Here is a 16,387-nt window from a genome sequence, read left to right as displayed (position 1 = left end):
AATGTCTCATAATAAGTTAATAATAATAATAATAATAATAATAATAATAATAATAATAATAATAATATTGTGGGAGTACTTAGAGCTTGCAAAGCTGACAGATGACAAACCTAAAAAGATGGTGAAAGAAGAATGGGAATGTTTAAATAATTATCTAGTTTTGTTTCCTTTTTTCCCCTTTCCCTTTTTTATTTCTTTCTTCCTTCTTCTTCCCTTTTTCTTTCTTCTTTTTTCTTTCTCATAATGGCTTATGTTCTATGCCATGTACTTTGATATTTTTTGTAATTTTTTTGTAATTTTTTTTCCATTATTAAGGATTTTTCTTTTGTAATTTTGGTTGTTTATATTTATCTGTATTTGTCTAAGGCAAAATAAAAATTTAAATAATAATAATAATAATCTGACTGGATTTCCACAGCCACTCTAGGCGGCTTGCAGCGCATAAAAAATTGCAAAACATTAGACATTAAAAAAGAAATCCCATACAGGGAAGCGATTGATGGTGATAATGGTGGTGATTACTGACTAGATTTCTTATCCGCCCTTCCCCGTAAAGTTCCCAGAGTGGATTGTAGCTATATAAAAACGCAACATTGAAATTAGTTAAAACAATTTGCAATGAGAAAAACAGTTTGGATCCTAAATATGCGCGCGCACACACACACACACACACCCCTGGTGTCAAGGTCAGAGTAAATAATAATAATAATAATAATAATAATAATAATAATAATAATAATTTTTTATTTATACCCCGCCCTTCCTGGTTCAAAAACTGGGCTCAGGGCGGCTAACAACAAATTTTTAAACACTTTAAAACACTTAATTATAAAAGCAGCATAAAATACAGTATAAAAATGTTAAGTTGTGGGTGAACATATCAGACGACACAGCGATTCTTCCAAAGCAGCTCTTTATTTGTAAGCTGGACAGAACTGAACTGAAGAGCTCAGTCAGCCTGCTTATATAGAGCTCCAGAACAATGTAACTGTTGCAACTTTCTAAAACTATCCAATCACTGAACGTCACTTTCGATCCTTCATTTGCATACAAACTATCCAATCACTGAACATCACTTTTGATCCTTCATTTGCATAACTATCTACAGTATCCCCTGCTGGCCCAGGGTGAGAACTTCAGTACATAACCAAAAACATGAATAACAATCAAAATCAAAAATCCATTAGATAATCCCCAGGGCTAGCTGGCTGAATTGGTCCTACTTGGGCCAGCAAGGTGGCCAGGGGAGAAGAGGTATGTCTCCTGCATATGAAAAATCTATAACAATTAAGGTGCCAGACACACCTCTGTAGGAATTCCACATCTTAGGGGCTGTCACAGAGAAGGCCCTCTCCTGAGCCACCATCCTTGGGTGGTGGAACGACCAAGAGGGCTTCCTCTACCGATCTTAGCACCCAATAGGGTCTGTAGGGATACAGATATTTGGGGCCTAAGTCTTGTCCTCTCTCCCTCCCTCTCATTTTCCTTTCAAACAGGCAAAAACTTCCACCTGGCAAATAGATTGGCAGACCCCGATGTCGATTACCTGGCAGATGCCCAAGAGACAGCGAAAAGGTCTCTGCTGCCTGAAGGTCTGGCAGAGCAAGGATTATTTGGTGAAGTACAGAACAGGACCAACGGAGGTGTTCTGCTGAGAGAATCTGTGCCACCTCTGGCAGGTAAATCTTTTTCTTCCCTAAGATGCTTGTTTGGCAACTTGGAAGACATTTTTCCTGGCACTCAGTGACAGGCATGAAATGCACTCCCAAAAGCAGCCATGTGGGGTGGGCAGGGAAATCCTTATTTTGCCCGGGGAGCTAGAGAGTGATGGATCTTTAACTCCACTTAAAGCTGGCCATAGTGGAAGATGCCGGAATCATATTTCGCTGTAAGTCCAATTGATGGCTCGATTGAGAGATGGATGGATGAAGGGATGGATAGATAAATAATGGGTGGCTCGTGCCTTTTGGATAACGGTAAGGCAGAAGATCACTGCAGATCAGATGGTGACAGCAGTCACGGAATTAAAAGACGCCTGCTTCTTGGGAGAAAAGCGATGACAAACCTAGACAGCATCTTAAAAAGCAGAGACATCACCTTGCCGACAAAGGTCCATATAGTTCAAGCTACGGTTTTCCCAGTAGTGATGTATGGAAGTGAGAGCTGGACCATCAAGAAGGCTGATAGCCAAAGAATTGATGCTTTTGAATTATGGAGGAGACTCTTGAGAGTCCCATGGACTGCAAGAAGATCAAACTGATCCATTCTGAAGGAAATCAGCCCTGAGTGCTCCCTGGAAGGACAGAGCGTGAAGCTGAGGCTCCAAGACTTTGGCCACCTCATGAGAAGAGAAGACTCCCTGGAAAAGACCCTGATGTTGGGAAAGATGGAGGGCACAAGGCGAAGGGGACGACAGAGGACGAGATGGTGGGACACTGTTCTTGAAGCTACCAGCATGAGTTTGACCAAACTGCGGGAGGCAGTGGAAGACAGGCGTGCTCTGGTCCATGGGGTCACGAAGAGTCAGACACGACTAAATGACTAAACAACAACAACAAAAGGCAGAAGACAAGTATCAGTATCAGGTGGCAGCAACAATGACAGACAGAGCCACCTCGTGACAGGTTTTAAGAAAGATGGGTGGTTGATGGTTGATTGATTGTTTAATTTCTATGGCGCTTAATATAGTGTTGCCATTTTTCAAAAAGTGAAAATTTGGACTTTGGGGAGCAAAATTATTGAGTGTTTTTTTGTTTTTGTTTTTTTTTTTGTTTTTCCAAAAGTTGCTGAGCTTTCTTTGCCAAATCTCAAAAAAAAGGAAAAGGTTTTTGAGCTTTGAATTCGCCAAAATCTACCCATCGGCTGTCATACATCTGAATTTCCCCAGACATTTCATTTACCTCCCTGCCACAGTGGTACCTATTTATCTACTTGCACTTTGACGTGCTCTTGAACTTCTAGGTTGGCAGGAGGTGGGACAGAGCAATGGGAGCTCACCCCGTCGCGGGGATTCGAACCGCCGACCTTCTGATCAGCAAGCCCAAGAGGCTCAGTGGTTCAGACCACAGCGCCACCTGCATCCCTAGTGCTGTAGCATGGGGGATGTATCACAGAACTACCTGCAATGACGTGTGCGGACGGTCCAGTATAAACCCGCTACTAATGCACTATTTTTGCATCCATGACATGTGGGAAACACTTGCAAAAATACAAACAAAATGAAAACACTACACCAGGAGATGATGCTGTATAATTTTGTGGCATGGTACACCTGTGCTCTCGAACATCATCTCTTCTCCCTGTCTGAATATCATGTGCCAGGATCCCTGGGCATCCAAACCCCCTGGAATTGGGAACTGAATTGTTGCCACATCCATCAGGGCAATGTGCGCCTGACAGACTTAGCTTGCCCCCTTTCCACTCTGCAAAAGGAGGCTGCATTCCTTCGCCATAGGAGGGGAAGCAATGCTTTGAATTCTGCGCACCCAGGTGGTATGTGGGTTTGGGTCAAGGCAGCTTCTAATCACAAAAACCTTGGAGGGTCAACAACAGGGATGTGGAGGACTTGGGCTGTTAGGCGCAGGCGGGGAGGCGTGTATTAACCTTAATTTCATTTTCCTTAGCGCCTGTTGCGTTTCCTGCACTCGCTTTCTCTCTCCCGCTACCAAACCTGAATTAAAACACCCCAGGTTTCCTGTGCCTGAAGTACTGCTTTTAAGAAAAGGAACAGGAACCTCAATAAAAAGGACAATTAGCAACCCATCTAGCTTATTGTGCCAATGCAATGAGGAAGTATAGGATATCAAAGGGCTCTCCCTTCTTCTAAAAAGGTAAAAGTAAAGGGACCCCTGACCATTAGGTCCAGTCGTGACTGACTCTGGGGTTGCGGCACTCATCTCGCTTTATTGGCCGAGGGAGCCGGCATACAGCTTCTGGGTCATGTGGCCAGCAGGACTAAGCTGCTTCTGGCGAACCAGAGCAGTGCACAGAAACGCTGTTTACCTTCCTGCCAGAGTGGTACCTATTTATCTACTTGCACTTGACGTGCTTTCGAACTGCTAGGCTGGCAGGAGCAGGGACCGAGCAACGGGAGCTCACCCCGTCGCAGGGATTCAAACCGCCGACCTTCTGATCGGCAAGTCCTAGGCTCTGTGGTTTAACCCACAGCACACATATCATTAAGAATCCAAAATAAAGAGGGCGTCTAGGTGCTCATGAGATGGAACGCTTTCCCATCAAAGAATTCCCCCGCATATAGAGAACTAGCTTGTCAGGGGTAAGGGTTCTAGCCGCCTGACCTGCTTGATTTATACATACAGGGCATTTTTAGCATGTAAGAGCTTGCAGTCCAGACCGGAGATAGTTTTGCCACCTCCATGAGAATTAAGCCAATTGTTTATTGCTAACTCTCAAGTCTTCCATTGAGCTGGACTTTCCAATCGTCTCTGCTACTTGCCATTAGCAACAGGTTCAAGGAGGGGCTCGTGTGGAATCTGATCAAGTGGGGGGGAACCTAATTCACACATTCCAGAAAAGTACGTAAAACGAAATTCCACCATCCGTTGAAATTTGCACTTCTCTGAATTTTGCGAGGTTGTTTCTCCCGTCGAGTGATATTTATGAAAACGTGCAGATGTGTGCATTAGAAGGCATAGATCCGCGAATGTGACTTACCAAAAAATTGCTTTGCAAAAAATGTGCGGACAGATTTTTGCAAGGACTAAATAAAAAGTGATGTGGAAATATGGAGATTTGACCTTAAGATAGAAAAACTGAGAAATGGAAATTGACCAATTCCCCCATTCCTTACTCAAGCCAGATTACTTCTCTCCATGCGAACAAGGACAGTTTTTGAGCCCTGGGGGCTTGAAGGGGGTGGAGTGTTGCAGGCCTACATGCGATTGACCCTCAGCTCAGCATCCCATTAGTGGCTGGCAGCCGGGCTTATAAATAGCTTTTCCCCGGCGTTGAGCGCAGATAGCAAATCTGAATGCTAACAGGATTCTGCCGTCTGGACAGACCCATCTCCTCCTGTTTAGTTTTGGACCCTCTCAGACATACAGATTTCCCCCCCCCCAGCTCCCTGACATTCACCCCCCAGCCTCCCCCAACACGGCCACCGATTCCCCTCTGACTAACACCCAACCTTTTCACCTAAGCCGTTAAAAGCCATTAAGTCTCCTTTTTATTGCTCCCGATGCTTCTGCCGCCACGGCGATTGTTTCCGTGACATTTTTATCAAGAGCTCCTCGTACGGCGGGGAGAGAGGGGGGTGTGCGGGCCACGCCGAGCCCGTAGCGATCAATATTTAAATCTCTCAGCAAATTTATTTGCATGCCCTCATTAACCGGTGGATTTCCATTTGCCTCTGCGGCTCCAGGGGATCAGGAGATAATGGATCCGTCTCGGCGCTGGCGGTGGCGAGCACGCCAAGCCCATTACGGGGTGAAAAGCAGCGAATTAAATGGCATTTCGGAGAGTCACTTTCACTAGAGGAAGTGTCCCTGGTAATGGAGCACATGTGCGGCAGGGGAGGGGGGAAGTGGCTTAACCAGCCCCCCCGGGGGGGGAACCCTGTCTCTTTTCAACAGCGAAGGAAATTGGCGAATATGAAGCTGAGTTTTCACCTATGGTTGACATCAGCTGGGTGCAAAGTTCTATTTATATATTTATTTATTTATTTATTTATTGCCCTGCCCATCTAGCTGGGTTTCCCCAGCCACTCTGGGTGGCTCCCAACAAATATTTAAAAACACAATAAAACATCAAACATTAAAAACTTCGCTAAACAGGGCTGCCTTCAGATGTCTTCTAAAAGTCAGATACAGTGGTACCTCGGGTTACAGACACTTCAGGTTACATATGCTTCAGGTTACAGACTCCGCTATCCCAGAAATAGCACCTCGGGTTAAGAACTTTGCTTCAGGATGAGAACAGAAATCGTGCGGTGGCAGCAAGAGGCCCCATTAGCTAAAGTGGTGTTTCAGGTTAAGAACAGTTTCAGGTTAAGAAAGGACCTCCAGAACGAATCAAGTTCTTAACCCAAGGTACCACTGTAGTTGTTTATTTCCTGGACATCTGATGGGAGGGCGTTCCACAGGGTGGGTGCCACTACCAAGAAGGCCCTCTGCCTGGTTCCCTGTAACTTGGCTTCTTGCAGTGAGGGAACTGCCAGAAGGCCCTCGGCGCTGGACCTCAGTGTCCGGGCTGAATGATGGGGGTGGAGACCCTTCTTCAGGTATACTGGACCGAGGCCATTTAGGGCTTTCAAGGTCAGCACCAACACTTTGAATTGTGCTGGGAAACGTACTGGGAGCCAATGTAGGTCTTTCAAGACCGGCGTTATGTGGTTTCAGCGGCCGCTCCCAGTCACCAGTCTAGCTGCCGCATTCAGGTTTAGTATAAAGCGCTCATGCAACAAACTGCCTGTTGACATGAGAGTGGGATTCCTCTTGACAAAGTAAGAACATCAGAAGATGAATAAGGCCGAAAACAGTCCACATCCGTTCTAGCATCCTGTTCCCAAAATGGCAAGTGAGATGCCGCAATGGGAAGCCCGGAAGCAGAACCAAAACACAACAGCCCTGTCTAAGCATAGCCATCACAGCAAGTTGTCACTGATAGCCTCCGTGAATTCATACAAGAAGAAGAAGAAGAGTTTGGATTTGATATCCTGCTTTATCACTACCCTAGGGAGTCTCAAAGCGGCTAACATTCTCCTTTCCCTTCCTCCCCCACAACAAACACTCTGTGAGGTGAGTGGGGCTGAGAGACTTCAGAGAAGTGTGACTGGCCCAGGGTCACCCAGCAGCTGCATGTGGAGGAGCGGAGACACGAACCCGGTTCCCCAGATTACGAGTCTATCGCTCTTAACCACTACACCACAACCCCCTTTACAAGCTGTCCATGTTTGTGGCTGTCGCTGTATCCCATGGATGTGAAATCCATGCACTCATCAAATTGTAGATGTCAGGGAACTGCCATCGGAGCTAGAGGCGGAGGGAAGGCTCCAGGGGGATGCCGGAGAGGGTCCCAGTTGGGAGATAGGCAACCCATCTGCTGGGGAAGAAAAACAGCGTAACACCAGTGGAGAAGGGGGGCAGATGGGGGAATCGGAGAGGAGGCTCCAGGACTCTTCGCCGGAGACCAGCGGGGAGAGCACGGGTCCTCCGCTGCCCACACCCTCCCTGCGCAGAAGACTTCCGCGCAGGGAGAGTAGGAGGAGACTTGGCATCAAAGAACTTCTTTGCTGGAAGAAGTTCAAGAAACGCCCACTGACGGATTCTGCCAGCGACTGAGACAGCCACAAAGTGAAGGACTGTTTAGACAGAAAGGGTTCAACCAGGTAACCTAGCCAGGAGTGGCGGCAACTTACTTACGAGCAACCCCAGAACCATTACAGTAGAGTTGGAAGGAACCCCAAGGGTCATCCAATCCAACCCACTGCAATGCAGGAATCTCAACTGAAGCACGCCTGACAGATGACCACTCAACCTCTGCTTGGGAGTTAGAAGGACGCAGGCACCGCCAAAGGTTCCAGGGTCAACCTGAGCTGGATCCAGATTGTGATCTATTTTGGGGGCTTCACACAGGAGAGGGACGGCCTCTCCTGGTATGCCCCGTAGAGGACCTTAAGGTCCACAAATGACAGCACTTTGGAGGTCCCGAGCCTCAAGGTGGTTAGATTGGTCTCAACTAGGGCCAGGGCCCTTTCAGTACTTGCCCCGACTTGGTGGAATGCTCTGTCCCAAGAGACTAGGGCCCTGTGGGACTAGACATCTTTCCGCAGGACATGCAAGACAGAGCTGTTCCGCCTGGCCCTTGGTTTGGACTCAGTCTGACCCTTATGTTTCCCTCCCCTTATGGTTTTGATCTATGGGCTACTATTAAAATGAGGCTGCATTTTAAATTATATTTTAACCTGTATTTTAAATTGGTTTGTGTGTTTTTTAGTTGTAAATTTACTGGTATTAGCCGCCTTGAGCCCAGCTCTGGCCAGGGAGGGCAGGGTATAATTAAAAATGTATTATTTATTATTATTAATTACAGTTTAAAACTATAACTACATGTGGGGTGGGGGCACATGCATGCAGCCTGCAGACCTCTCTTCCCTTCCTCGCCACCATTCTTCTTAAAAACCTCCAAGGAGGGAGAGTCCAGCATCTCCTGTGGGCTAGTGCATTCCACTGTTGAATGGCTTGCTACCAGAAATTTCTTCCTGAAGTTTAGTCGGAATCTCCTGCCTTGTAACTTGAAGCCATTGATTCGAGTCCTACCCTCTAAAGCAGGAGACGTCTCTTCAAATATCTCAGGGGGCTGTCACATAGTACAGTAGCTGCAAGCGCAAAATTCAGAAAAGTGAAAATTTCAAAGGATGGTTGTGTTTTTTCCGGTTGTTGTGTTGTTTTGGATAGTGCAAAATAGGGTGGTTTTTCTTCGCATTTGACCTGAATCAAAGTTTTTCTCCACATCCTTAGCTGTAAAAGGTAAAAGACCCCTGGACAGTTAAGTCCAGTCAAAGGCGACTATGGGGTTGCGGCACTCATCTCGCTTTCAGGCCGAGGGAGCCGGCGTTTGTCCACAGACAGCTTTCCAGTCATGTGGCCAGCATGGCTAAGCCGCTTCTGGTGTAACAGAACACCGTGACGGAAGCCAGAGCGCACGGAAACGGTGTTTACCTTCCCGCCAGAGCGGTACCTATTTATCTGCTTGCACCAGTGTGCTTTCGAACTGCTAGGTTGGCAGGAGCTGGGACAGAGCAACAAGAGCTCACCCCGTCGTGCAGATTCAAACCCCCGACCTTCTGATCGGCAAGCCCAAGAGGCTCAGTGGTTTAGACCACAGTGCCACCCGCATTCCTCCTTAGCTGTGACTGAAATGCATTCCGATTTCTCCACTCTCTTACCCCATCTCTCTGCCCCCCTTGCTTCCTCTGTGGTTTCTCATGCGCTGAATTTTAGATTGTTACCGCCAGGGACCTATACAGTCATATCTCATGTTACATTTGCTTCACATTACGTTTTTTCAGGTTGCGTCCCGCAGCAACTCGGAAGTACCAGAAAGGGTTACTTCTGGGTTTTGCCACTCACGCAAGGGCACACGCGCATAATGACGTCATGCGCATGCGCAGAAGCAGCAAATCACAACCCGCGTGTGCGCAGACGCGCTGCTGCAGGTTGTGTTCCTTTCATGTTGTGAACGGGCCTCTGGAACAGATCCCATTCACAACCAGAGGTACCACTGTATTTATAATGCACCACGTATACCAATGGCACTGGTAGTACCTGGGGTTTTAAAATTGGATTTTCATTTAGCACGTTGAGTCTCTCTCTCTCTCTCTCTCTCTCTCTCTCCTCTCTCCTCTCTCCTCTCTCCTCTCTCCTCTCCACCCAAAGTTCCTTGAAGTGATGATGATGTCTCACCCACTCACAAGCTGTTTGTGGTTCTTTGCAGATCCGTGTGCCCTGCCAATGGACGAAGGCTCCTGTCTACGGTACACAGTCCTCTGGTATTACCACCAGGCAGCCAACAACTGCCGGCCTTTTATATTTGGAGGCTGTGGAGGGAACGCCAATCAGTTTCCATCCAAGCAGAAATGCGAGCTGTGGTGCAAGAAGACTACAGGTGAGGCGGCTTTGTGTGCTGGCGAGGCTGTGTCACGGTCCGGTTCATGGGCGATCGATGTCCCGGCAGGGGATGTCAGGACCGGGAGCAAGATGGCGGGGTGGGAGCAGGAACGGGGGTCCAGAAGCCAGGAGTCAGGAAGCCAAGAGTCTGAGGGTCAGAGAGCCGGGAGTCAAGAAGTCAAGGGTCCGAGGATCAGGAAGCAAGGAGTCACAAAGTCAGGGGTCCGAGGATCAAGAAGCAAGGAGTCAAGAAGTCAGGGGTCCGAGGATCAAGAAGCAAGGAGTCAAGAAGTCAGGGGTCTGAGGATCAAGAAGCGAGGAGTCAAGAAGTCAGGGGTCCGAGGATCAAGAAGCAAGGAGTCACGAAGTCAGGGGTCCGAGGATCAAGAAGCAAGGAGTCAAGAAGTCAGGGGTCCGAGGATCAAGAAACGAGGAGTCAAGAAGTCAGGGGTCTGAGGATCAAGAAGCGAGGAGTCACGAAGTCAAGGATCCGAGGATCAGGAAGCAAAGAGTCACGAAGTCAGGGGTGCAAGGGTCGAGGAGTCAAACGCAGCAAGGCAAGAAATGTGTTGCTGTGGCAAAGAGCCGAAGGGAAATGCTGACCTTATATCCCTTCCCGGCTCTTGCCACCAGGTGCTGTGAGTTACCAATCGGCCTCATGTGTGCGGCCGCGCATTGCCTCTCCAGAACAAACCTAGGAAGGCCCCAGTCCTGCAAAGTCCTATTGATCACAGGCTCTAGCTCCTGCACGCACACCTGACAGGCTGGGACCAAGGGGCATGTGGCTGTTGTGCTCTTCTCACGCCGCCCTGCCTGGATCTGAGCCTTGCAAGGCCACTCGGAGAGGGTGGCGTGGGGATGCGGCAACTGTGCGCCATTGATCCCCCACATCACCCGCTCCAGGCAGCCTTGCAAAGCTCAGACTCAGGGAGGGTATCACATGGAGGGCGTAACAGCCATGTTACATGGGGCTGGGGCTGCTTCAGCAGTGGCAAGGTCTAGGGCTGGGCAGGGGGGGGGCTCCATTGGCCCTCTGCCCCTCACCCCGCCCCCTGCATGGGGGCATGGGCACACCCACGACCCTGGCGGCATGGAACCCCCATTGTTCAGCCCGGACACAGAGGTCCAGCTCCGAGGGCCTTCTGGCAGTTCCCTCACCACAAGAAGTGAGGCTACAGGGAACCAGGCAGAGGGCCTTCTCAGTGGTGGCACCCGCCCTGTGGAACACCCTCCCATCAGATGTCAAGGAAATAAACAACTATCTAACTTTGGGAACACATCTGAAGGCAGCCCTGTTTAGGGAAGTTTTTAATGTTTGACCTTTTATCGTTTTAATATTCTGTTGGAAGCTGCCCATAGTGGCTGAGGGAAACTCAGCCAGATGGGCAGAGTATAAATCATTATTATTATTATTATTATTATTATTATTATTATTATTATTTAAATTTTTATTTTCAATGCAAAATTACAACAAAAATTACAAACATTGAATCCAAAATAAAACAGTACAAACAAGGGGGGAAACAAAAGAGAAAAAAGAACACACACAAAAACAAAAACACACAACTTAGAAAGAGTAAAAATTTTGAGGTCTTAGAACAAAGGAAGGAAGTCAATACAGTGGTACTTCGGGTTAAGTACTTAATTCGTTCCAGAGGTCCGTTCTTAACCTGAAACTGTTATTAACCTGAAGCACAACTTTAGCTAAGAGGGCCTCCCACTGCCGCCGGAATATGATTTCTGTTCTCACCCTGAAGCAAAGTTCTTAACCTGAAGCACTATTTCTGGGTTAGCGGAGTCTGTAACCTGAAGCGTATGTAACCCGAGGTACCACTGTATGTGTATATGTATGTAATGATTAGATTAGAATGATGATATGCTTTTATTTGTAGATGTGTGGGGGTTTTTTGTATATTATTATTATTATTATTATTATTATTATTATTATTATTATTCCCCAAACATAGAAAGCAGTGCTGAGATTAATGGAGCAGTGTTCTAACTCAACCTTCCTTTGTTCTTTTGGGGGGGGCTGTAGCTCCTTGCGTGGCCCACGTCTGATTCCCCGTATCTCCCGGTAGGACTGGGAGATAAGCCCTTCCTGAATTTCCCGAGATCTGCTGCCAGTCAGGGTAGACAATAACCCTGACCATGTTCTGACTCAGTGTGAAACAGCTGCCTGTGTCCCAGCCCCAAAGATTGTTCTTCAGAGCCCTGCCAGGCTGCCAGTGCCTCCTGGAAAATATTTCAGATTAAGGACTGATGCAGGTACCATATTTTCTCCTGCCTCCACTTCCCCCATTCCTTGCAAGGCGGTATGTGGCTTTGCGTAAAGACACCTTTGCAGAAATTGGATTCAGCTGGCAACGAAGCAGTCCGTTGCTGGCTGATGCTAAACCCCTTTTAGCTACTGTTCTGATGAGCTAACCCTCCTCTTTCCAGCTGAGCTGCTGCACCAGCTACGCGGATGCCTGATTGACGCTCTCCACAGTCAGTTTCCTCCCTCCCCACCCACGCCCTCAACGCAAGCAAGAGGAGAATAACGTGCAAGAGAAAGGGGAGTTGAGCAAAAGTTCTGAGCAGCTGGGAACTTTTGCAGCACGCAGTTGCACGCTCCCCTCCCTCACCGAGAAACCTCGTGGATCTCGTTAAAGTGTGCATATAAATAGGTAAAGGTAAAGGGACCCCTGACCATTAGGTCCAGTCGTGACCGACTCCGGGGTTGCGGCGCTCATCTCGCTTTATTGGCCGAGGGAGCCAGCGTACAACTTCCAGGTCATGTGGCCAGCATGACTGAGCCGCTTCTGGCGAACCAGAGCAGAGCATGGAAACACTGTTTACCTTCCCGCTGGAGCGGTACCTATTTATCTACTTGCACTTTGACGTGCTTTTGAACTGCTAGGTTGGCAGGAGCAGGGACCGAGAAACGGGAGCTCACCCCATTGCAGGGATTCGAACAGCCGACCTTCTGATCGGTGGTTTAACCCACAGCGCCACCCACGTCCCATGTGCATATACAGTGGTACCTCGGGTTACATACCCTTCAGGTTACATACGCTTCAGGTTACAGACTCTGCTAACCCAGAAATAGTACCTCAGGTTAAGAACTTTGCTTCAGGATGAGAACAGAAATCGTGCAGCAGTGGTGCGGCAGCAGCAGGAGACCCCATTAGCTAAAGTGGTGCTTCTGGTTAAGAACAGTTTCAGGTTAAGAACGGACCTCCGGAACGAATTAAGTTCTTAACCCGAAGTACCACTGTATATCGCTCCAAATCCCGACAGGTCCTCTCATTCCCCTTTGTTTTTCACTCTGGGCAAAATTTGGTGAAGGGGCAGCACTTGTGGGAAAACCAATTCATGATCGATTAGGAGCTGCCTCCTAAATGTTGTGACCCGAATACAAAAGAAGAAGAGACACCCCCCCCCCCCCGAGAGCAGATTGTGGCTCTGCCTAATCCAGGGGTCAGCAAACGTATTCAGCAGGGGGCCGGTCCACTGTCCCTCAGACCTTGTGGGGGGGCCTGACTATATTTTGAAAAATAAAAATAAAGAAGAATGAATTCCTATGCCCCACAAATAACCCAGAAATGCATTTTAAATAAAAACACATTCTACTCAAGTAAAAACACGCTGATTCCCAGACCGTCTGCAGACAGGATTTAGAAGGCAATTGGGCCGGATCCAGCCCCCTGGGCCTTAGTTTGCCTACTCATGGCCTAATCCAAAAACAGGAAACCTGCAGTTTTCCTAGTATCATTGGATTCCAGCTCCTTACAGCCCTGGCCATTGAATTTCCCAAGTTACAACTTCTGAGCACCCCTCATTTTTGGAGTTTGAAAGTTGAAGAGTTCAATATGCAATAGAGGTTAGTTTCCAGCTGTAATTTCCTGCTGGGATCCTGTAGCTTTTCATCCTGCACATATTCCAAGGTACGGTTCTTGTCTCGCCGTACCACCTGCCTAGATGGCAATGATGCAGTAACACTGGGGAAGCATCGCAGAAAATACAATAATGCAGAAAAATGTGTGGGTGGTCCAGTAGAAACCCACCCCCTGTGCGCTACCATCATGTCAATTACATGTCACACAAGACACCCTCTGTGTGCAGCTCCCCTAAAGGTAAAGGACCCCTGGATGGTTAAGTCCAGGCAAATGTGACTATGGGGTTGCAGCGCTCATCTCGCTTTCAGGCCAAGGGAGCCAGCGTTTGTCCACAGACAGCTTTCCAAGTCATATGGCCAGCAGGACTAAACCGCTACTGGCGCACGGAGGACAGTGACAAGTGCCAGAGCGCACGGAAACACTGTTTACCTTCCTGCCAAAGTGGTACCTATTTATCTACTTGCACTGGCGTGCTTTCAAACTGCTAGGTTGGCAGGAGCTGGGACTGAACAACGGGAGCTCACCCCATTGCGGGGATTAGAACCACCGACCTTCTGATCGGCAAGCCCTAGGCTCTGTGGTTTAGACCACAGTGCCACCCACGTCCCACACACTTCCCTTCTTCTACTGAGTCCCAATTTCTTCTGCCAGTGACATTTGCTTCTCCAACACTACCATCTTTGGGCATCCTGGACCCCCTTGGTCCCTCACACAAATCTATCCAGTTTCCTTTGCTGCCTTTAATTCCTGGGTAAGGCAGGGAGTCTTTTCCTAGCTCTACCTGGGACCTGCTGCAAGCAAGGCAGAAGCCCAAGCACTGAGCCACAGGCCCTTCTCTTTAGAGGGACGCAGGTGGCGTTGTGGTCTAAACCACCGAGCCTCTTGGGCTTGCCGATCAGGACTGTAAAATGAGGCACCATGGCAGGTGGCTTGGGGACCAGCCTGGTGTTGCAACCTGATGTTATGGTCCTGGACCAGGAATCCTCAGGTGTAGGTCAAGGACCTCCGGACGGTTAAGTCCAGTCAAAGGTGACTATGGGGTTGCAACACTCATCTCGCTTTCAGGCTGAGGGAGCCGGTGTTTGTCCACAGACAGCTTTCCAAGTCGTGTGGCCAGCAGGACTAAACTGCTTCTGGTGCAACGGAACACCATGATGGAAACCAGAGCACACAGAAATGCTGTTTACCTTCTCACCACAGCGGTACCTATTTATCTACTTGCGCTGGTGTGCTTTCGAACTGCTAGGGAGGCGGGAGCTGGGACAGAGCAATGGGAGCTCACCCCGTCGTGGAGATTCAAACCCCCAACTTTCTGATCGGCAGGTCCAAGAGGCTCAGTGGTTTAGACCACAGCACTGTGGGGATGTTTAGGGAGGCAGGAGAGGATATATTATTTTATGATATCCTTCCTAACTTTCTCCAGCAAGTTATATAACTTAGCAGAGTTGTTAAACAATCCCCCTTTTAAATTACACAGCGGTTAGCTAGTTGAAGGCTCATCTGAGCCTCACTATTTAAGATTCCTGGTTTCCCTTTTTATATCCCTCCTAAAAGAATAGACACGACCATCTGATTAAAGTTAACATAAAACTAGTTTACTTACAACCACCCAGTTCACAATAAGATCCCTGAAGGGAGACTTAATTTACAGAACAACATATAACTATCTGAACTATCCGTAAGGGAAATATTCTCAAATAACTGTGACTCAGCAGTCACTTCTCCTAACGCAAAATGAAGTACAGTGGTACCTCGGGTTAAGTACTTAATTCGTTCCGGAGGTCCGTTCTTAACCTGAAACTGTGCTTAACTTCACTTTAGCTAATGGGGCCTCCTGCTGCCGCCGGAGCACGATTTCTGTTCTCATCCTGAAGCAAAGTTCTTAACCTGAAGCACTATTTCTGGGTCAGCGGAGTCTGTAACCTGAAGCGTATGTAACCTGAAGCGTATGTAACCCGAGGTACCACTATACAAGAAGAGCAGAACACGGAGGCCATGTGGTCCTCTGTCCAAAAACAGGCCACACCCACATTAAGTCACATGCAAAGGAAGTCTGCCCAAGCCCAGGAGGAACTAACAAGTTTTCTCCTGAGTGATACAAAGCGTTCCCCACCATGTGCATTGTAGGAATGTTGTATTTGGCTGCAATACGTTTTTACATCCCGCAAGCGCCACCCGCATCCCTTAGCACCCCTAAAAGTATATTGTCAGCCCTGAATGCATTGCAGATAACACTGTAGGTGGGGACTGAGTTATTCCATAAAAATGTTCAAGATATGCTCTTGTTTTCTTTTGTTTCCCTTCCCTTCTGGAAATCTGCCACAGGACGGTGACCGGTTGATGGGAATGAAGAAGCAGCACCAACCAGGACTGTACATTTGGGATAGTTGGACAAAGGCCAGATTTTGTTTTTATGCCACTTACCTGTTCTGTGAACAAGGGAGAAACCACTTGGGGGAGAAATAAATCCATTGGGAAAGGAGTTTCCGTTTCTTTGCTTGGAAGATGGTAACGTTGTTGTAAACAAAAATTGGCCTTTTCCCTTATGGGGTATCCAAGAGCCCATATAGAGTCCTTACATGGGTTCCCTATTGGTAGGAGAGAATAACAGAGAATATCGAGAAGCAAAGCAGCTAGTAAGCTTGATCTTTATTGATCTGTTGCAACAGGGTGCTCCCCTCACCCTCAGGAGAGAGGAGGGACCCAGAAAAATGGTGTGCAAGGCCTTATAAAGACTTTTGAAATTGCCACCCTGTAGCTCAAGACCACCCCCAGAAACATCATACATACATCACAGAAGGGGTATAACCTAAGACCACCCCTCAGATACATCACACCTACATCACAGAAAAGGCGGTCTTAAAACAGAAATTTGAATAT

General features: G+C 47.9%; 1 protein-coding gene across 1 annotated transcript in view; it reads left to right on the top strand.

Moving 5' to 3' along the window:
- The window catches only part of LOC310825827 (uncharacterized protein), a 168,978-nt gene extending 152,989 nt beyond the window's left edge, over positions 1-15,989 (top strand). The window contains exons 71-73 of the mRNA XM_083699648.1: positions 1,497-1,679; positions 9,454-9,624; positions 15,833-15,989. Coding sequence (XP_083555774.1) covers positions 1,497-1,679; positions 9,454-9,624; positions 15,833-15,840 — 362 coding nt within the window. The 3' untranslated portion in view covers positions 15,841-15,989. The remainder of the gene's footprint in view (positions 1-1,496; positions 1,680-9,453; positions 9,625-15,832) is intronic.
- Positions 15,990-16,387: the final 398 nt, after the last annotated feature.

Source organism: Podarcis gaigeae, assembly GCF_964106915.1.
Source record: "Podarcis gaigeae genome assembly, chromosome: 10".
Taxonomy (NCBI): domain Eukaryota; kingdom Metazoa; phylum Chordata; class Lepidosauria; order Squamata; family Lacertidae; genus Podarcis; species Podarcis gaigeae.
Note: the sequence above shows the minus strand (reverse complement) of the source record. Positions and strands in the feature narration are given on the sequence as shown.